Source organism: Nansenia antarctica (assembly GCF_963989245.1).
Source record: "Nansenia antarctica genome assembly, chromosome: 9".
Lineage (NCBI taxonomy): Eukaryota > Metazoa > Chordata > Actinopteri > Argentiniformes > Microstomatidae > Nansenia > Nansenia antarctica.
Genome location: NC_137679.1, coordinates 1,891,945 through 1,914,682, shown reverse-complemented (window position 1 = coordinate 1,914,682; position 22,738 = coordinate 1,891,945). Strand labels below are relative to the sequence as shown.

At 45.0% G+C, this 22,738-nt stretch overlaps 1 protein-coding gene across 1 annotated transcript in view; it reads left to right on the top strand.

Moving 5' to 3' along the window:
* The first annotated feature begins 2,714 nt into the window (after nt 1-2,714).
* znf143b (zinc finger protein 143b) overlaps nt 2,715-22,738 on the top strand; it is a 23,243-nt gene continuing 3,219 nt past the window's right edge. Inside the window, exons 1-13 of the mRNA XM_080539407.1 lie at nt 2,715-2,846; nt 3,871-3,963; nt 6,163-6,258; nt 8,058-8,138; nt 9,383-9,579; nt 10,904-10,966; nt 11,836-11,952; nt 12,405-12,480; nt 12,896-13,021; nt 13,824-14,003; nt 17,462-17,689; nt 19,144-19,286; nt 20,948-21,100. Of these exons, the coding sequence (XP_080395533.1) occupies nt 2,747-2,846; nt 3,871-3,963; nt 6,163-6,258; nt 8,058-8,138; nt 9,383-9,579; nt 10,904-10,966; nt 11,836-11,952; nt 12,405-12,480; nt 12,896-13,021; nt 13,824-14,003; nt 17,462-17,689; nt 19,144-19,286; nt 20,948-21,100 (1,653 nt within the window). The 5' untranslated portion in view covers nt 2,715-2,746. The remainder of the gene's footprint in view (nt 2,847-3,870; nt 3,964-6,162; nt 6,259-8,057; nt 8,139-9,382; nt 9,580-10,903; nt 10,967-11,835; nt 11,953-12,404; nt 12,481-12,895; nt 13,022-13,823; nt 14,004-17,461; nt 17,690-19,143; nt 19,287-20,947; nt 21,101-22,738) is intronic.

Below are 22,738 nucleotides of genomic sequence, written 5' to 3'. Positions count from 1 at the left end.
TACGGCAACAAGAGAAGGACAAAGAACGTGCAGACCTGCAGTACACCCAAACTCCAAAGGGGGGCTCCAACAACAACCAGGGCTGCTCAAAGCACGGCGAAACTCATCTACATTCACCACAGCTAAACATACATTCCCAACTCTGTTACACTTACTTGTTTGATAAAATAATGTTTTAATGTTCACCCCCATACAGTAGCTTGGCTCAGTCAGTTCTAGTGTATCCACTATATATAGCTGGCTTTCTCTGTGTACCACATGTACAAAAGAAGAGATTTGGTGAGGCTGCATTCTCATTTTATGCTCCAGATTGTGTCTCACTGCCAGTTACATTAGGGATGCAACCTCAGCAAATATGTTCAAGTCAAGACTAAAAACCCATCTTTTTAATAATGCCTTTAAATGACTAAATAATTAAATTAAGATTATATAATGATTGGAGCACTTTGAGCTGCAACGTTTGCAGGAAAAGCGCTATACAAATAAAAATTATTATTATTATTATCCAGCAGCCTACAAGAGATGGATCTATGACGTCTTCGTCAGTGGACCAATCAGACTAGTTCACTGCATTACCCACACCCCCCCGTTTCTCTCCCACACAACCTTGTTTTCAACATGGACGCCAAACCCTTTCACACTATAGTGTTGTTTTACAACACAGAACACAGTTACATGCATTACTGACATGCCACGTGATAGAAAACGACCGGGGGGTGCAACTTGTGACTCATTCAAATGTTAAACCGTCTACCAATGAGTGACATTACAACACGTTTCTAAACAATACGACAACCAACACAGAATGGCGGCTGCTAGGGGGCCCGAGAACATGAATAACACAAACGTCACTTGACTTTTGAGAATGATTGACACGCCACCTGACCAATAGGGAAGAAGCGCATTTCTGAGTTGAAACCTAGGGGGGTATTCCATCAACGTCGCTAAAGGAAATACGAACATGTTTCCCTGATGCTACAGTACATGATGTCGGGATCTTTTTAGGAACTCTCGCGAGACTTGTCAGACTAAACCTGGATTTTCTTTTAGCGACGTTGATGGAATACCCCCCTAGGCCATCCGAATACAGTGTTGTTATTGGGTTGGGCTTCGTTGGGGGGGGGGCAGATGTTATCGCCATGCATGTTCCAGGGGGTGCAAGGTTTCAGATATCGTTTCCTGCACTGATGCATGGTGGTCGAACGAGGAGGACTTGTGTGAAACATTCGGGAGGTTCGTATCTAAATGTGTGTTTTTACCCAGTGTGCATTATGCAGCCCAGAGCATCTCTGCCTGGAAAAGAACTACAACAGCCAGGGAACTCCGAACGCTTTAACACCGATCCAATAGAACTCCAAAGAGCTCTCACTCATAACGGGGTTATCATTCATTAGCTATGGATTCCGTCTTCTTCTTCTTGTTGTTGTTGTTGCCTGACTGCATCGATTCCCCGGGTCCGCGAGAAGAGTTACTAACTTTGCAGCAAACAGCTACTTTGCTAAAACACAACATTGATTGCACAAGTTGCATTGATGCCGTTGTAGTTAAACGGTGCAACTCCCCAATAATGGAACACATGTATGCATCACTGCATTAAATGCACGGTTGGGGTTGTGGCATGCATGCCCAGAGACAGACCATATACATCCCTCTCTCTCCCCGGGCAGAGATAGCACACATTTAGCTCGTGAGCATTGCTTAACTGCCTTTAAATGACTAAATTAAATGATGATTATATAATGATTAAAGCACTTTGAGCTGCAACGTTTGCAGGAAAAGCGCTATACAAATAAAAATTATTATTATTATTATTATTATTATTATTATTATTATTATTATTATTATTATTATCCAGCACAGCAGCCTACAAGAGATGGATCTATTACGTCATCCTCAGTGGACCAGCAGACCGGACGGTAAAGGCCCGCGCGCGCTCCCTATTGGTGGTCTAGTGGATAGTGAGTTGGACTTGCGATCGGAAGGTTGTGAGTTCAAATCCCGCCTGAAACAACCACCACCACCACCACTACTAGTGTGCCCTTGAGTAAGGCACTTAGCCCTCAGTTACTCCAGGGGGAATGTCGCTGTAATTCGTAATTGTAAATCGCTTTGGATTAAAAGCGTCTGCTAAATGGCAAAATTACAATTGCAATTAAAATTATTGTCCGTAGCTGCAACTCCCATCAGAGCAGCGTGGCTTCACGCGTCTACATGTGTCATTCTAGGGATGTGTCGATTGTTGCTTCAATAAACAGTAGTGGTGGGCCTATGCCAAACAATTGTTTGCACATACACGCATGTGAAGTAGTATATATCTGGCTACAACATGGTGCCTAATGCAACGTTGTTGTGGTGCATTCACTTCTGATCCGACTTGATTAAGTGCAACTGCCAGACTGTTACCTTAACTAGGAGGACACACACACACACACTGTGTCTCCTGAGACATCTACTACCCCCCAGCACTGTGTCTCCTGAGACATCTACTACCCCCCAGCACTATCTCTCCAGTGTCTATAAAAAATAATAATAACAAATAAAAAAACATGACGACTGCCAGTGGCCCCTGGCCTGAGCTAGATTACTCTTCCTGCTACGACTGGTGAAACGATGATTCACTTGCTTAGTCAAATGTATCGATTGTAAGTCGCTTTGGAATACGGCGTCTGCTAAATGCCCAAAATGTAAATGTCAATGTAAATGTTGGTGACCCTGTGTTTTTCAGGGTTTTTTTTGCAGGTGAGAAATGCTCTTGGCCCAGATAAGCCGAGACCAGGGCATGGAGTACCAGGACGCAGACGGCCAGCAGGTCACCCTCTGTCTGGCCGAGGCCGTCACAGTGGCAGGTGAGGTCAGGGGTCGCGACCCTACCCTAGGGAGGTCAGAGTGGGTGTGGAGGGGTAGAGAGAGGGTAGTAGAATAGAAGGTGTTTATCACTTTATCACATATCATTTCTCAATCTCATATATTGAGAAATAATGGCAATTCCAGCTCATGTAAATAGCAATAAATAGCAATATTCCAATATGTAAAACGTGGAAAGAAACTGCTATAAGTAAACTGTTAGACAATGCTGTAGTTTTACATCACCATTATGTTTTGTTGTGTCTATTTGCCGTCTTTTTAATTTATTGTCCAATGGTCAACTGTTACTTTTGATGGATGTCTGTTCATTGTTTGTTTATTGAAAAGAATAAAAACGATTAATCCTAAAAAAACGTTATCATATGATAACATTCTTATACTGTGCACCTTCCGTTAAAAACATACTAGGCTTTGTTGTTTACATGATGTTGTTGTTTGTGTTCTTCCTTCATTGTGGCACTGGCGAGGAGCTAGCTTGCCCAAAGCATTTAATGTAACACTGTTCACTGCTGTATTCTGTGTATATGACAAATGTGACACGTTCTAATGCTTTGGTCCTCATATCGGGATCTGATGTCATGATCAGATTCTGAAAAATGTGAATACATTTCCGTGTTGTTGAAAATCAACGACACATCGCTAGTCAACTAACACAGCTTGTTTTGTGAGCCTGCTGACAATGTAAAGTAGTGTTCTAGTTAACTAGGAGTGGGGGATTACTCACCCAATCCATTTCAGTGTTGCAGTATTTTGGCTCGACTAGAGAGTTTGTGTTGTGATTCTCAACAGTGTTGAAACGTAGTTCCGTGTTTCAAAAAGAAAAGTCTGAACATTTTGATTGGTTGCCGACATGCGGACCAAACGATCAGACTGTGTCACGAATAAACTTTGAGTTGATTTGTTTGAGGTGTATTGTATCTGTTGTTTGTATCTGTTGTATGTATCTGTTGTATGTATCTGTTGTATGTATCTGTTGTATTGTGCTGACGGTTGTGTCCCTGGTAGACGGTGATCACATGGAGAGTATGGACACAGTGAGTCTGCAGGCTGTGACGCTCGCTGACGGCTCCACTGCGTACATCCAGCATGACTCCAAAGGTGAGCGTCGCCCTCTTCATTAACACTGATTCACACGTCACCTTCACACACACATAACGTCACCTTCCAAGCTGCGCACAACATCCCAAATTAGAGAATGTTATGGTTTAATTTTTAATAGAAAAAGAAGAGAGTGCACACCGCAGAAAATGTAAGTGAGCTGCAACGGAACAACATCCAATTAAAAGAAGTAGAAGCCGCACACTCAAGTTCCAGATGCAACTAAACGGACCAACAGTTTCGGCCGTAGCCTTTGTCAAGTCTTACCTACACTTCTTTATTCAATTAGCCTACCTGACTATATAATGGCTGTCTTGCACCTTTGTCTTCAAGTCTTAAATACACACACACAGTGCAAGACAGCCATTATATTCGTTTGTTAATTTGTGTGATGTTCACTTTTTGGACCCTTTCGTAGTGTTCGGGTCCAGTTGACCCGGGACATAATTGGGGTTTTAAAAGCACTTGTCTTGACATGGTGCTCCTAGTTCCAAGGGTGACCCATACAAGGGGGTATACTCAGGGCGCAAGAAAGCCCCAAAATAGCCCATAATATTAAAGGGCGCCTCCTGTGGGCACAAACAGGTACTGTACCCAATAATGCACAATAGCTACTGTGCACACATTCAAAAGTGCATATCTTTTGTTCTAGTGGATCTAGGGGGCTGCCCTTTGGAGAGGCTGGACACAAGTAACACAAGTAACAACCCACAAAGTGTCAGACCCCTGGGAATAGGTGGGGCCGAACGACAGCATGATGAGTAGAAGCGTTTTTACGCACATGATGCCCCTAACTTTGAAAATATAAAATCCACTATAATAAAGACCTGGGTGTCATAAATCATACTTATCTAGGAAAAATGTCAATGAAACAATGTTTTCATTGCTGTTTATTATTTTGAATTTATATTCTCAATTGAATTTCACATTTATCTAATTATAATCAAAGCTGTTAAGAAAATACAGGTGATGAACAAGAATAGAAATGAAAGAACCAAACTAAGATTGTTTTTGCCAATAGCTATGAAATACATCTCTCAAAAATGTCTGTAAATGCTGAATCACAAAACATGTACACTGTTTTCACTGTCACTGTCGAAATACAGTATTATGTCTTAAAAAATCCCAAATAATTCTGAAATACCACTGGCTACAATTGTGTGTGCATGGGTATGCCTGTCTACACAACACATGAAGCACAGAATGTGACAGTGTGTGTACCTCAAATGTACTTTTTGCAGTTGCTGCATACGTTCTGTACAGTGCAAGAAAATGTAAAAATGTTTACAATGTTGCACTTCAAAGGGTAAAAAGTGCGAGAGCAGATGGCTTCTTGGCACGGGAAAGCTAGAGCAGAGGTGTGTGAGTGAGTGAGTGTCAGTGTGAGTGTGTGTATGTTTCTGTGTGTCTCTGTGCATCCGGGCCTAAATGACCCGAAGATCTTATGAAGGACATAAATGTGTTGGGGTATTGTAGGATGTGTAAAAAAAATTTTTTTTTCACTTTTACATGTTTTTCATAGAAAATAAGCCAAGGCCATGGAGTTTCATATTGATCAAATGTATTCTTGTACCATTTCTCACCAAGTAAAAATGTAAAACGGGTCCGGTTGACCCGAACACCACACAAGGGTTAAGTCGTGACGTGTTTCCGGGTCCAAAGTTGGCTGAGGCGCTCTCTTCGAAATGCCTCAGTAATAATAATATTTCATTATATTTGTATAGCGCTTTTCCGAGGCTCAAAGACGCTGACAATATGGGGAAAACGTGAAAGTGCTCCTGTGTCCCTTGTTGTATGAATAGACCCGAGTCTAAAAAACGATTGAACTGTCATTCTACCGCTGTAGTACACTGGTACTCTGGGGCAGGGAATTTCTGGTTTCGACCCGGAAATTGCTAAATGTCACGGTTGACGTCAGACTTAACAACCGAATAGTCAGGTAGGCTAATTGAATAGATGCGTGTGCAAGACTTGACAAAGCCTACGACTGAAACCGTTGGTCCTATTAAACCACATTTAGTTGCATCTGGAACTTCCTTATTTTAAACCGTCCTATTTAAAACAATACAATAAGGTTACCGTGAATAGACTTGGTAAACTGATTTAAAGATCTGTGATTAAAGAGAAAACATCTGTTCACAGCCATGTTGGTACCCGGTCACAGCCCTGGTTAGAGGTCAGTCTAACTGAGGTGATCAGCTTCCTTTTCAGACGGACAGCTGATGGACGGCCAGGTGATCCAGCTGGAGGATGGGTCTGCTGCGTACGTCCAGCATGTGTCCATGCCTAAAGCAGGTAAAGGATGCTTCTATCTTCTATCCCTTCTATCTTCTATCGCTTCTATCTTCTATCGCTTCTATCTTCTCTCCCTTCTATCTTCTATCGCTTCTATCTTCTCTCCCTTCTATCTTCTATCGCTTCTATCTTCTATCGCTTCTATCTTCTATCCCTTCTATCTTCTATCGCTTCTATCTTCTCTCCCTTCTATCTTCTATCGCTTCTATCTTCTCTCCCTTCTATCTTCTATCGCTTCTATCTTCTATCGCTTCTATCTTCTATCGCTTCTATCTTCTATCGCTTCTATCTTCTATCGCTTCTATCTTCTATCGCTTCTATCTTCTCTCCCTTCTATCTTCTATCGCTTCTATCTTCAATCCCTTCTATCTTCTATCGCTTCTATCTTCTATCCCTTCTATCTTCTATCGCTTCTATCTTCTATCCCTTCTATCTTCTATCGCTTCTATCTTCTATCCCTTCTATCTTCTATCACTTCTATCTTCTATCGCTTCTATCTTCTATCTTCTATCGCTTCTATCTTCTATCACTTCTATCTTCTATCACGACGACTGCCAATGGCCCCTGGCCTGAGCTAGATTACTCTTCCTGCTACGACTGGTGGATTGATGATTCACTTGCTTAGTCTAATGTTGGTCTCTTTGGAATAAGGCGTCTACTAAATGCCAAACATTTATGAAAATAAATGAAATGTAGACCACAATTGCTACAGTTACTTCAGGCTGTGTAAAAAAAAACTAACTTTAAATGTCCAGCATGTAAACATCCAAGCTTTCTAAAAGCTTCCTAATGGTTGTAATGATGTTTGATCTGTAACGATCAGGGAATGAGACGCCCCGAAAGAAACTTTTCTGTCCTGCCAAAGTGCTTTCTAAAACAGAGAGTTCAACTCAATACTCGGTTTGTATACAAACATATTTCTGGCGACCACCTCTTCGAATCGTGCGTGCGTGCATGCGTGCGTGCGTGTGTGTGCGTGTGTGTGTGTGTGCGTGTGTGTGTGTGTGCGTGCGCGTGTGTGTGTGTGCATGCAGAAATACAACAGCTAATGTTTGACACTCCATTTGGGGGGGGGGGGGGTTATATTATTATTAATTGGAAGGACGTTGTTGTTTGGAACTTGAAACTGAATTTCTCCGGAGTGACCAGAGGTGGTAGATCTCTAACAAACCTACACCCTGGCTCCTTTTAAGTAAGGCTGTGGTGTTTAGCACATGTCAATACTGCCTACATTTGCTGTTGTGTGAGTTTGGATAAAGGCACCGTATTATGTAGACAGGAACATTCTGTTTGCAGTAAAAGCTGTCTTGCGTGCAAAGTGACAACAACATGACAGCATTCGTGTACTGTGTGTGCCATTTTGAATGTTGTTTAAGCAATATCACACATTGTCTTCCTACTCGGCCTGCGGCCTCGTACCTACGACCCAATCACAGCCGTGCTGATATTCAGTATAACAGCACAACCTCGAGTGTGATATTGCTTTTATACAACAGTTCTACAGAGCGATTTATTAGTTAACAGTAATAAGTGACAACAGATTATGATTTGTTTGTTTATTTAATCATTTATTTTGGCTCCGTCAACAAAGAATTGTTCCGCAACTGGACTGTTGCCTAGTAACCTGAACACAAACATCTGCAGGCTAGCTACTTTGTATTAACGGTCATTTCGGAGTGATGCATATAGTTAAAAGTCCCAGTGCTGTTATACTGTATATCGGCACTCATGGAATGCCTCTTGTCCAATCAAATTACTTGGTCGGAACTAACTGTTGTATCATTTTTGTTATGTTGCAGGAGGAGACAGTCTGCAGCTTGAGGATGGACAGGCTGTCCAGCTGGAAGATGGAACCACAGCCTACATCCACGCACCCAAAGGTAAACACTGTTAGATATCGTTAACCTCATAGCATAACTGCCTATAAAGTCAAATTGAGATAACTGACTAACTCTCCTCTCCTAACACTGCTGATTCACTGGGCATTATTGCCTCTATGACATCAGCCTATCAGAATGCTTGTTACATTCCAACATCACTATCTGCCCAAGTCATCTCTTTGACATTGAGGCATTTTTGACACTACATACAAAGATGGCTCGGCTGACCACAAGTGAAGCATGACTTAGGCCATTATGCTACGAGGCTAATGATATAGAAACTTTTGGATGACCAGCTTGTTCTCAAAATGAATATTGCTTTGGACCAATTCCAAACCTGCCCCTTAATAACCAAACAAATAAACAACCCAAACCCAGCTAGTAGCTAATGTCTCAGCTACATGAACCACCCAGGTATAGCAGCTAATGTTTGTGGGGAGGCTGTGGCTCAGGAGGTAGAGTCGGCGTCTAATGATCGCAAGGTCGGCAGATCGGCTCTTCGAGCCCCGGCTGGCCACATGTCAGTGTGTCCTTGGGCAAGACACTGAACCCCAAAATTGCTCCCAATGAGCGGGCCGGCCGGCGCCTTGCATGGTAGCTTGCCTACCTCTTCATTGGTGTGTGAATGGGTGAATGAGAGGCCGTTGTAAAGCGCTTTGGAATAAGGCGCTATATAAGTGCAGTCCATAATCAGGTGTCTTGAAAAGTATTAAAAGTTGATAAATCAATTTTGGGAAAATCAAGACCCTTATTAAAAAGTCTTATCACGATTTTATGAGGTCTTGAATTTTGTTGGTATTTTTCTGAATTAGACTCTGTCCAAAGAGTTTGTCCCAAAAACCTTTAGTAAAAGTTTGTGAATGTATTAGTTTTATTTTAAAAAACTAAGATGAACCGGAAATTGTGTTGTATGATAGTGGTCCACACTATTGCAAACTAAAACTGTTAAGGTAAAGGTGTCACTGATGTAAACGCTTACAGCTCCAAGTGGCGGTGAGGTCTGGAAAACTCTTGACAGGGTCTTTAAAAAGTCTTAGAAAGGTATTGAAATGAACCTCAAGATTCCTGTATATACCCTGAGTAGGTAACATAGACACGGCTGTTCTAGTGTCAACTGTCACTTAGATCAAACTGTCACTTAGATCCAACTGTCACTTTCAAATGAACCTCAAGATTCCTGTATATACCCCCATAACGTTTTGTCTCTGACCTGACCCCGCCTCGTCCCCTCCCGGCCCTCCCAGAGACGTACGACCAGAGCTCCCTGCAGGCGGTGCAGCTGGAGGACGGCAGCACGGCCTACATCCAGCACACGGTGCACATGCCCCAGGCCAGCACCATCCTGGCCATCCAGGCCGACGGCACCATCTCTGACCTGCAAGCCGACCCGGGGGGGATGGACCAAGAGGCCATCAGCGTGCTGGGGCAGTACGCCACCAAGGTCAGAACCAGAACCAGAACCATGGACCTATCGCTAAGCCTAAGCTAACCCTTTGAAAACTCGGACGGACAAACAAACAACGCTTCACTGACAGCGACTGACTGCCTGACCGACCGTGACTGAATGACATTCAATGACTTACAATGGCGGGAGTTGGCACATTTCTGATTTCTGATTTACCACAGCCAAGTAATAGACATGTTTTTTTTTTGTTTTGTTTTTTAAAGATGACAAGAATATTCAGTCTAGAAGCTTTTCACCATCACGCCACCAAGGTAGCGATGGGAGTGATGTCATCACGTCTGACATGGCTAGCTGATCTGCTATTGTTTAAAAAAAAAAAGTCATTTAGCAGACAGACGCCTTATTCCAAAGCGACTTATAATCGATACATTTGACTAAGCAAGTGAATCATCAGTCCACCAGTCGTAGCAGGAAGAGTAATCCAGCTCAGGCCCGGGGCCATTGGCAGTCTCCGTGATAGAAGAAGAAAGATTTTTGTTTGTTTGTTGGAGAGACCGTACAAGGGGGGGGGAAGTAGAGCTCTTAGGAGACACAGTGCTGGGGAGTAGTAGATGTCTCAGGAGACACAGTGCTGGGGGGGTAGTAGATGTCTCAGGAGACACAGTGCTGGGGGGTAGTAGATGTCTCAGGAGACACAGTGCTGGGGGGTAGTAGATGTCTCAGGAGACACAGTGCTGGGGGGTAGTAGATGTCTCAGGAGACACAGTGTTGGGGGGTAGTAGATGTCTCAGGAGACACAGTGCTGGGGGGTAGTAGATGTCTCAGGAGACACAGTGCTGGGTGGGTAGTAGATGTCTCAGGAGACACAGTGCTGGGGGGTAGTAGATGTCTCAGGAGACGCAGTGCTGGGGGGTAGTAGATGTCTCAGGAGACACAGTGCTGGGGGGTAGTAGATGTCTCAGGAGACACAGTGCTGGGGGGTAGTAGATGTCTCAGGAGACACAGTGCTGGGGGGTAGTAGATGTCTCAGGAGACACAGTGCTGGGGGGTAGTAGATGTCTCAGGAGACACAGTGCTGGGGGGTAGTAGATGTCTCAGGAGACACAGTGCTGGGGGGTAGTAGATGTCTCAGGAGACACAGTGCTGGGGGGTAGTAGATGTCTCAGGAGACACAGTGCTGGGGGGTAGTAGATGTCTCAGGAGGGACAGTGCTGGGGGGGTAGTAGATGTCTCAGGAGACACAGTGCTGGGGGGGTAGTAGATGTCTCAGGAGGAGCAGTTAAGGTGTAGCCAAAAGGTTACCACTGATTGACATGATAGTAATGGTGGAATGAGTCACAGTTTGCTTCCCCCCCCCCAGGTGGAGAATGTGGAGAGTGCGCTGTACGCCAGAGGTGAGACTGACAACGGCATACACATGCAGGTGAGGTAACTGTGACTTGACTGCATCTCTGTGGCGACCCTTCTAAATGGTAAACAGACTGCACTTATATAGCTATGCCTTTATCCAAAGCGCTTTACAACGGCCTCTCGTTCACCCATTCACACACACACATTCACACACCAATGGCGGCAAGCTACCATGCGAGGCGCCGGCCGGCCCTGCTCACTGGGAGCAATTTGGGGTTCAGTGTCTTGCCCAAGGACACTTCGACATGTGGCCAGCCGAGGCTCGAACCGCCGATCTGCCAACCTTGCGATCATTAGACGGCAGCTCCTCTACCTCCTGAGACACAGCCGCCCCTTCTCCTCCCTGGTTGGCTGTTTGACGTCATGTGACCCATCTCCTCCTCCCTGGTTGGCTGTGTGATGTTTTCTGACTTGTCGAGGTCAATTCTCAATCAGATTAAGAGGCGCAAAGTTATGGAATGGCTTTTCTCATCTGGCAAGAAACAGTTCCTCTATGAATTGTTTCAAAAGACTCTTAAGAGAGGGGGCGTGTCTCAGGAGGTAGAGGAGCCGCCGTCTAATGATCATAAGGTTGGCAGATCGGCGGTTCGAGCCCTGGCTGGCCACATGTCGAAGTGTCCTTGGGCAAGACACTGAACCCCAAATTGCTCCCAGTGAGCGGGCCGGCGCCTTGCATGGTAGCTTGCCGCCATTGGTGTGTGAATGGGTGAACGAGAGGCCGTTGTAAAGCGCTTTGGATAAAGGCATAGCTATATAAGTGCAGTCCGTTTACCATTTACCTTCTGAATGTGTGCGACGTAAAATAAACATAAACATGTCATGTGACCCTCTCTCCTCCCCCCTGGTTGGCTGTGTGACGTCATGTGACCTCTGTGTGTCCAGATCGTGCTGCAGGGCCATGAGGGCCGGCCGGGGAGGGTCTCACACGTGGGCGAGAAGTCGTTCCGCTGCGACCACGAGGGCTGCGGGAAACTCTACACCACCGCTCACCACCTGAAGGCAAGGCCCTGCGTGTGTGGGGGGGGGGGGGGGGGGTGTAGGGAAACTCTACACCACGGCTCACCACCTGAAGGCAAGGCCCTGGGGTGTGGGGGGTGTGGGGGGGTGTGGGGGGGTGTTGGGGTGGGGGGGTGTGTGGGGGTGGGTGTGTGTGTGTGGGGGGGGGGGGTGTAGGGGTGTGTGGGTGTGTGTATGGGGGGGTGGGGGGCGGTGTGGGGGTGGGGTGTGGTGTGTGTGCGCGTGTGTGTGAGAGTGTGTGTGCGTGTGTTGTGTGTGGCGTGTGTGCGTGTGTGCCCATGCCGACATGGGCGTAATGTGTGCACTGTAGACCGTGGTGCTAGACCACTGGACCACCACAGGCCATGATACAAGTATCTTCAGGCGAGTGTCTTTTTGTTTGTTTGTTTGTTTGTTTGTTTGTGGTCAAACATCTGTGTTTGTCTTTCCCATAGGTACACGAGAGGTCCCACACTGGAGACAAGCCCTATGTCTGTGAACACGCCGGCTGTGAGAAGAGATTTGCTACAGGTAGCAAGCTACTGTGAGGGCTCTCACTCTTCTCACGGTCACACAACCTTGCTGGTTTTTTCCACCTTGTGGTTGGTTACAATGGGATTGGCTAATTATTCTGTCTTTTCGTGAGCTTAGAATGATAAGGTTCCATCTCCGTCTAGGGTCGTTCAGAGATATTTGAGCGTCAACGTTTTTACATTCCATTATGTTCTGTGAGATGGAACCTTTGTATTTTATGAATTACTAACTCAGAAATGTCAACATTTTTAAAATAACACCACACAGGCATTAATAAACACCTAATGGATCAGATTATGTAAAAAAAAAATCTCAATTTTGACAAACATGGAGATAGAACCTTATAATTCTAACGTCACGATTTGTTGTTGTTGTTGTTGTTGTTGTTGTTGTTGTTGCGGGTCTTCTCCAGGGTACGGGCTGAAGAGTCACTCTCGCACCCACACCGGGGAGAAGCCTTACCGCTGCCAGGAGCTCAAATGCCACAAGTCTTTCAAAACGTCCGGAGACCTCCAGAAGCACACGAGGACACACACAGGTTGGTACAATATAATGTTTCTTTTATTTATTTGTTTATTTCAAAGCGACAACGGACGGTCATTGACTCTCCCTGAATTAGCTGAGTAGCTGAATGACATCAGCAGTCCCTGGGCAGGTAAATCCACAGGGGAAATACGGCCTCAGGTGTTATAAACAATTTAAAACAGAAACTACAGGACATAAAAATATCACATGAAACAGAACTACAGGAAAGAAAAACATCACACTTAACACTCAGGAAGACATGACATCAAACATGACATCATAAAAAATAAAAGAAAGAAAACATTTTTGGCGCTATGTGGTCAGTGGTCACATGATTGGTTATCTATCAGCCATGATTTCAGTTTAAAAGTGGTACACTGGTAATGCAAATACTGGGAAACACACTTGTATACTGGTGAACCTTTGTGTTCTCTGCCCCAATGTCTTTCTTTCGATCTCCCCCCTATTAGGTTAAATACACACCACTGTGTTCAGTTAGTTAGTTTTTATTTGACAATCATGAGATGTACATAAAAAGGTATTATCAGTGCCATATGTCACACTTCCATGGGCTGTCGAGGGATGAGCACACAATACAGTCCTAGGATTTATTTCCGTTGTGGTCCTCTGGAGTTGTGTGTGTGTGCTTGTGCATGTGGGGGGTTGAGGGTAGGAAAGGAGGATACGGTAGGGAGTTGGAGGGTAGGAAGGGGGGAGGAGGGGCAGGTCGGCAGGTCATGCAGGGTTTACAGGTCTTGCTCTCTTATGTCTCTTCTAAATCTTCTGATCTTATAATATCCGGTTGTTGTTCTCAGGAGAGAAGCCTTTCAAATGTTCCGTCGAGGGTTGCGGCCGGTCGTTCACCACCTCCAACATCCGCAAAGTCCACATCCGTACACACACTGGAGAGCGCCCGTACTACTGCTCTGAGCCCAGCTGCGGTCGATCGTTCGCTAGCGCGACGAACTACAAGAACCACATGAGGATACACACAGGTAAGTACCGATGGATGGATGGATGGATGGATGGATGGATGGATGGATGGATGGATGGATGGATGGATGGATGAATGGATGGATGGATGGATAAATGGATGGATGGATGAATGGATGGATGGATGGATAAATAGATGGATGGATGGATGGATGGATGGACGGACGGACGGACGGACGGACGGATGGAATTTGTTGTCGGTACAGATGGAAAAAACTCAATACAGCAGTGTCAAATACGTCAAACATACACACATTACACATGACTATCACACTGGACAATGTACACACATAACCACAAGACAAAATCATAGTCAATATTTACAACTTATAAAGTGCAGGACATCTGGCAGGGTTAGTGCAGTGAGTCAGGTGTTGAGTCCTTATAGCAGAGGGGAGAAAAAAACTGTTTTGGAAACGGGATGTTTTGGTGGCCAGGGATCGGTAGCGCCACCCAGACTGTATTTCTTCTTCTGTCTTACGGAAGAAGAGGAAGTCAAAATGTTTTAGTTTCAGTTTCAGTTTCAAATGTTGTAATAACTCTGACAAAACAGTTTGACTTCTTCTTCTTCTTTTAGAAAAGAAAAATCTAAAAGAAGAAGAAGTCAAAATGTTTTGTCAGAGTTATTACAACATTTGAAACTGAAACTAAAACATTTTGACTTTAAGACAAAATGTTCTTCCGTAAGACAGAAGAAGAAATGTCTATGTCTTGCAAAAACCTTCTCCCCATATTATTCGCTGACGATACCAACCTTATAGCTGTACATGAAGACTTCAAGTCTTTGATTGAATGTGTAAATGAAGAACTATCAATTGCCTTTAACTGGTTCCAACTGAATAAGTTAACCCTCAATGTAAAAAAATGTAATTTCATGATCTTTTGCAACAAAAACAAGTGCTACTCCAAAGATGACGCTAAAATATCAATCAATGGAACCATCATTATTAAAGTTCAACATACTAAATTCCTAGGTGTCATTGTTGACGAAGGTTTAAACTGGAATAATCACATCGATCATGTGTGCAAGAGATCCATGAAGATGCTTGGTATAATGAGAAGGGTCTGCCCCCTGATCCACTCCTCTGCTCACTTAACCTTGTATAGCTTCTTATTTCCTTACATCAACTACTGTAATATAGTCTGGGCTGCTACTTATCCTTCATACCTCAACAAATTACTTGTTATCCAGAAGAGGTTCCTAAGGATGATCTCTCACTCTAACAGATTCGAACCATCTGCACCACTATTTAGGAAATATTCATTATTACCCATTAATAAACTGAATATTTTTCAAACATGCTTATTCATACACAAATTCATCAACAACAAGCAAGATCTTCCTTCTACTTTCCATAGTTTCTTTATTTTCTCATCAGACATCCACTCTTATCCAACACGATTCAATAATGACCTCCACTTACCTTTCTGTCGAACTTCTAGCCACCAATTCAACATTTGTTATAGAGGTCCGAGAATCTGGAACACCTTGAGCTCGCCACTGAGATCAACACCTCGATCGGCTTTCAGAAAGCAACTGAAAAAATATCTAATTTCGTTATGTCAATGAGCTGTTCATTTTATATCGTAGTGCTTTTCCTGTTGAAAGGTGGGCAAGATGGAAATCTATGTTTATTTTTTTACTAATCTTACTATCCTTGTATCTATTTTCAGTTTTTTTTTTTTTGTCTTGTGTGTTTGTATATGCTATCCTACCTTTCTGCCCGATGGATATGATTTTGTTTGTGGTTTTTTTCTCTTATTGACATTAAATGTTCCTTGATGTTTATTTGAAACATTGATATTGACGGGAGTGGAACTATGTACAAGCCTTCTGGGCTTCGTTCCCTCCTTGCACAATCTCTTGTGTGCTAAATAAATAAACTAAACTAAAACTAAAATACAGTCTGGACGGCGCTACCGATCCCTGGCCACCAAAACATCCCGTTTAATAACATACGGTAATAATTTCCTCTGCTATAAGGACTCTCAATTTGCAAATGGCAAATGTTTGGCATTTAGCAGACGCTTTATTCCAAAGCGACTTACAATCGATACATTTGACTAAGCAAGTGAATCATCAGTCCACCAGTCGTAGCAGGAAGAGTAATCCAGCTCAGGCCCGGGGCCATTGGCAGTCTCAGTGATGGAAGGAAAAACCTTCTAAACCTTCTAAACCTAGCCTTTTTTAAAAACATTTTTTAAATTTTTTAGATATATATAGACACTGGAGAAACAGAGAAACCGTACAAGGGGGGCAATAGAAGTTTTAGGGGACACAGTAAAGGGGAAAAGCGGGTGTCTCAGGAGACACAGTGCTGGGGGGTAGTAGATGTCTCAGGAGACGCAGTGCTGGGGGGGGTAGTAGATGTCTCAGGAGACGCAGTGCTGGGGGGTAGTAGATGTCTCAGGAGACACAGTGCTGGGGGGTAGTAGATGTCTCAGGAGACACAGTGCTGGGGGGTAGTAGATGTCTCAGGAGACACAGTGCTGGGGGGTAGTAGATGTCTCAGGAGACACAGTGCTGGGGGTAGTAGATGTCTCAGGAGACGCAGTGCTGGGGGGTAGTAGATGTCTCAGGAGACACAGTGCTGGGGGGGTAGTAGATGTCTCAGGAGACACAGTGCTGGGGGGTAGTAGATGTCTCAGGAGACGCAGTGCTGGGGGGTAGTAGATGTCTCAGGAGACACAGTGCTGGGGGGTAGTAGATGTCTCAGGAGACACAGTGCTGGGGGGTAGTAGGTGTCTCAGGAGACACAGTGCTGGGGGGTAGTAGATGTCTCAGGAGGAGCAGTGCTGGGGGGTAGTAGATGTCTCAGGAGACACAGTGCTGGGGGGTAGTAGATGTCTCAGGAGACACAGTGCTGGGGGGTAGTAGATGTCTCAGGAGACACAGTGCTGGGGGGTAGTAGATGTCTCAGGAGACACAGTGCTGGGGGGTAGTAGATGTCTCAGGAGACGCAGTGCTGGGGGGTAGTAGATGTCTCAGGAGGAGCAGTGCTGGGGGGTAGTAGATGTCTCAGGAGACACAGTGCTGGGGGGTAGTAGATGTCTCAGGAGACACAGTGCTGGGGGGTAGTAGATGTCTCAGGAGGAGCAGTGCTGGGGGGTAGTAGATGTCTCAGGAGACACAGTGCTGGGGGGTAGTAGATGTCTCAGGAGGAGCAGTGCTGGGGGCTAGTAGATGTCTCAGGAGGAGCAGTGCAGGGGGGTAGTAGATGTCTCAGGAGACACAGTGCTGGGGGGTAGTAGATGTCTCAGGAGGAGCAGTGCTGGGGGGTAGTAGATGTCTCAGGAGACACAGTGCTGGGGGGTAGTAGATGTCTCAGGAGACACAGTGCTGGGGGGTAGTAGATGTCTCAGGAGACACAGTGCTGGGGGGTAGTAGATGTCTCAGGAGGGACAGTTAAGGTGTATGGGTCATATTTTGTCATTATAAAACGTGTCTGGTGTGTTTCAGGAGAGAAGCCGTACGTGTGCACCGTCCCCGGGTGTGACAAGCGCTTCACAGAGTACTCCAGCCTGTACAAGCACCACGTGGTGCACACGCCCTGCAAGCCCTACAACTGCAACCACTGTGGGAAGACCTACAAGCAGATCTCCACGCTGGCCATGCACAAACGCACCGCACACAACGACACAGAGCCCATCGAAGAGGAGCAGGAGGCCTATTTCGAGCAGCCCACAGGTGTGTGCGTGTGTGTCTGTGTGTCTGTGTGTGTGTGTGTGTGTGTGTGTGTTTGTGTGTTATGGCGCTTTTCCAGACCGGACCGGCACGGCACGATAATAAGATGATTATCATCATTTTTCAAGTCTTTATTAATAAAGTAATTACAGAAAAAGGAAATTACATTTTTCCCCGAGAGCGAAAACTGTTGGTGTGTATTTAAAAAATGGCGGTTAGCGGTGAACTCTCATAAACATGGGATGACGATGTTGTGACGATTTCCATTGACCAATCAACGGTCTGCAGCGTCACACGTCACACACAGCCTGGCACGGAATGTACCTTGCGCTACCCCTCTCGAAGCGGAACTAAAAAAGGCAAGGGTACTTGGTACGGCTCGGTTGGCAGTGGAGAAAGCGAAACAAACCGGGCTCACACGGTACGGTACGGTGGTGGAAAAGCGCCACTAGCGCTTTCAGTTTTAGCCCAGACTTGGATGGTGCCGGGCTGGGCCTGAGTTTCTGCCAACTCATTGGGTCCAGGCCACGGCAGAATAGAACAAATTATTCACTGTTGACAAGTTATGAAGGCAACACTTCCTTCTATGCTACGTACTTCCTCCCAAGTCACAACCTTGTGACCAGTCTTAAAGCGCCCACATACAATGGACCTATCGCTAAGCCACGCCCCAAACTGTTTGTTTGTCCGAGTTTTCAAAGGGGCCGTGGCTTAGCGATAGGTCCGTACCCCGGGTACAAAACACACAGGTGAATTATGTACATACAGTATAACTTGATAGCTTGCAGCCTGCTTACTGCTCTCTCTGATCTCTACTGCTCTTGGGGCAGAGGGACATGGGGCTTGAACTGTCAGGCCTGTTTTTACTGAGGGTTCACCGCTTAACACGTTTTGTTGCTAAAAATAGAGCACAGTCTTTTGATTTAGAAAAAGATCGCGACGAGGAACACTTTGAGCTAACGCTGACGGATAGGAGACGGAGAGTAAACCATGAGGATAGTTGATTTGGATACGGCACATCGCCGACACTGCACTCCTTCATTCATAGATAACTTTAGGGGCGGCTGTGTCGCAGGAGGTAGAGTCGCCGCCTAATGATCACAAGGTTGGCAGATCGGCGGTTCGAGCCCCGGCTGGCCACATGTCGAAGTGTCCTTGGGCAAGACACTGAACCCCAAAATTGTGAACGGGTGAATGAGAGGCCGTTGTAAAGCGCTTTGGAGCAGCTTTGGAGCAGCAAAAAAGGCGCTATATAAGATCAGTCCATTTACCATTTTACCATTTACTTCCTAAGGCTTAACCCTGATTTGTGTGTTGCTGTTTATTTGTTTGTTTAAACGGATCCCCGTTAATCATCACCATAGTGAGAAGGACTATTCATTCATTCATGGATATTCTTCACATGAAAGACAGACAGTCAAACGTAACAAACGTATCAATCTGTCTGTCTGTCTCAGATGCCATCGACGACCCTTCCATCACCTACACAACGACCATCGTGGAGGGGGAGGACTCGGGGTCAGAGCAGGTGTCCGTGGGGACCCCGGAGGTCCTGGGCCAGCAGCACCTGGCCCTCTTCACCCAGGACGGCACGCAGCAGGTGGGACATTTAGTTAGTTATTTCACCTTTATTTAACCAGGTAAGACGATTAAGAACAGATTCTTATTTACAATGCCGACCTGGCAAAAGGCACAGCCGTTTTGAGGCGGTATGGGGTTAGTAGGGGGTAAAAGAAATACAAAAGTTAAAACACATTAAACATGACAAGACAGAACAGAGCAGAGAACAGGAACCGTTATAAGCCAAGAGGACAAATCAGACCAACAAACAACCAACAGCAGGCGAGCAGGGGGCAGGGGACAGGGGACAGAGGACAGAGGACGGGGGACAGAGGACAGGGGACGGGGGACAGGGGACAGGGGACAGAGGACAGGAGACAGGAGACAGGGGACAGGGGACAAGGGACAGGAGACAGGAGACAGGAGACAGGGGACAGGGGACAAGGGACAGAGGACAGGGGACAGAGGACAGGGGACAGGGGACAAGGGACAGAGGATGGGGGACAGAGGACGGGGGACAGGGGACAGAGGACAGGAGACAGGGGACAGGGGACAAGGGACAGAGGACAGGGGACGGGAGACAGGGGACGGGTCCTGGTTTAGAAGCAATTCTGTCGTTAAAAGTGTCTGAGTGAGTTCTTGAAGGCTGATTTGGAGGTGAGTTTGACCACGTTTGAAGTTTTTTTGTAGTTTATTCCAGTCTGTGGGCACGGCAGACTGAAGTGATGCTTTACCTCATACGGATTGTGACGTGGGGATCCTGAGCAGGAACACAGCCGGGGTTCACATGCCGCGCTCAGCGTTTTCTTCATGATTACTTCCCCCTTCCTGGCAGAGCGTATCGCAGATCAGAGACCTACTTTGCGAATTATTAGCAAATAGCGGAATATTTAGCAAATTGAGGAGAGAAAAAAAAAAGACTATCTTCGATTAGAAGAGAAAATCTGAGTGATCTTGTTTCTTATTTATATTGATAGGGATATGCAGTATAAAACCTTTTAAGCAATGGCCATTTGTATATATGAAAAACACTTTATTTACAACCCTAACCCTTTATTTATATCTTACCCTAGCCCTACATTTTTATATTTTTATATATGAAAAAGACTTTAATATGTACAGATCTATGCATACAGCATGAGAATGAGCTGACGTCTTTATTATATTATAATCCGCAGGCTAGCTACTTTGTATCGTGCACATTTATCTGTACGTTTCCATTTATTGTGCAACCGGTGAAATATGACTCGGTTGACAGTCGCTTTGGTGGTGAATGTGTGAATGTGTGAATGTGTGAATGTGTGAATGTGATTCAGACGAGTTGACATCAGATAGTACATTACTCCATCATTTCCTGTTCTCGGTGGTCTGATGGTCTCCAGTAACTATTTAGCTTTCAGACCTGCAAAACACATTCGTCCTCTTCTGATGACCATTCATAATTTAACTCAAATGTTATATTTGGAAATATATCCATCTTTGTTTGAAACCAACACACTGATAGATAATCTGATAGATAACGACCGTTAATGTAGTCTAATTAACGGTCATTTAATAGAACATCTGTGCGGCGGAGTGATACATACAGTTAAAGGTCCCAGTGCTGTTATACTGTATATCGGCACTCATGGAATGCCTCTTGTCCAATCAAATTACTTGGTCGGAACTAACTGTTGTATAATGTGGTCTGTCACACTGCAGGTCAGCATCTCAGAGGCGGATCTGCACGCTATGGGAGGCACGATCACCATGGTAACGCAAGAGGGCACCACCATAACCATCCCGGCCCACGAGCTGACGTCCCACGGGGCTCACCAGGTCACCATGGTGACGGCAGACGGCTCAGAAGGACAGGTAACTGGTTTAGATTTTCAAAAAGATTTTATTATATATATTTATTTTTTACATTTTACGATATATTTATCATATATGCATCATATGCATCATAGCCTGTACAATTGCACATTGTATATGATCTCAATTTATATATACCACTGAACATATACATCCAGTCACCATTGTGACTTAACTGTACAACAAAAAAACAGACTTCTCAGCATTCACAAAACAGCCATGAAAATTGTAGGTGAAAGAGACTATGTGATCCTAAATAAACTATATGAAAAAACTGTCCTGGACAAGGCTAATAAGATCATCGCAGACCCCCAACATCCGCTCTCCACAGAATACGAAGTTCTCCCTCTAGGTAGAAGGCTTCGCATGCCAAGATGTAATTATAAGCTCTTAAAACTATCATTTGTCCCATTCTCCATTAAACTAATCAATTCGCTCAAGCAGAAACGATGATTAGGACATGATCACCAGCACCTGCACTTTATCTTAGACACCACTTGAAAGGGCCATGTGCAATATTCGAAAACACCACTTGAAGGGTTATGTGCAATATATATTTATACCAAATGATGCCATGTCCAGGTGGAAACTGCTGCCAATGTCACTCAATGTTTGTTGCTGTCCTGTTGTTTACTTTGTCTACTGTATGTTGTATGTATCGTCTCTGTTGCACTTGAAGCATGAAAGTACCATGCCCAAGACAAGTTTCCCCTCGGGGACAATAAAGTATAATCAATCAATCAATCAATTGTATGACATGGTGGGCCCTATTATGCACTTCATCAATAAGACGAGGCGGTAGATCTAAACTTAAGACGTGGAGGCGTGGTCAAGGCCACTTTGCTATTATGCGTGCTGTAGTGGGCACCTAAAACCCGGCGCTAAGCAAAGAAATTAGTCATGGGTGTGTTTTGGGCGTCTTCTCAATCAACCCAATCAGCGTGCCAGGTGCCATTCCCTTTAAGAACCGGCTGCGTTGAGTCATTAGCGCTATGCTATTATGGAAGTCCTAAGAAGGAGGTCAGCGCGCTTCTCTGCCTCTCCCTTCTGAAATAAAGCATTTATACTGTGATCGTAATTGACGTCTTGCCGTGGAGCCACGTGCGTGTTCATGTGTGCCCACATGCATGCGCAAACCGCGGAGGCGCGCTCGTGTTTCAAAACGTGCATGAAGTCTAAACTTAAGAACTTTTCAAACCACTTCTTAGCGATAGGAGCAAAGTCAGATCGCATAATAGCAGGGGCGCCTAGTGCACTTAATTAACATATGAACACTCCCACAATGAGCAATATATGCACGGGAGTTTTACGTCTTATGTGTGGGCGCCTATCGACACCTGCATAATAGCAGTAGCGCGTATGAAGCGCATAATAAGGGTGGCGGTAGGTCTTAACCTGGCGGTGCGTCTTAATTAACACTTAAGACGGCAAGTTAAGAAGTGCATAATAGGGCCCGGTATGTCATTGCACGTCATGCTACCGTTTGCACTTTACTGTACAGATTGCTGTAAATACTGCTACTTATCACTGCAATATAATTGCTTTTTGTTACACTTCTGGTTAGACACACAATCATTTTGTTGCATTGTCTTGTACTATGTAATGACAAAGTGAATCTAATCTAATCTAATTTTCAGA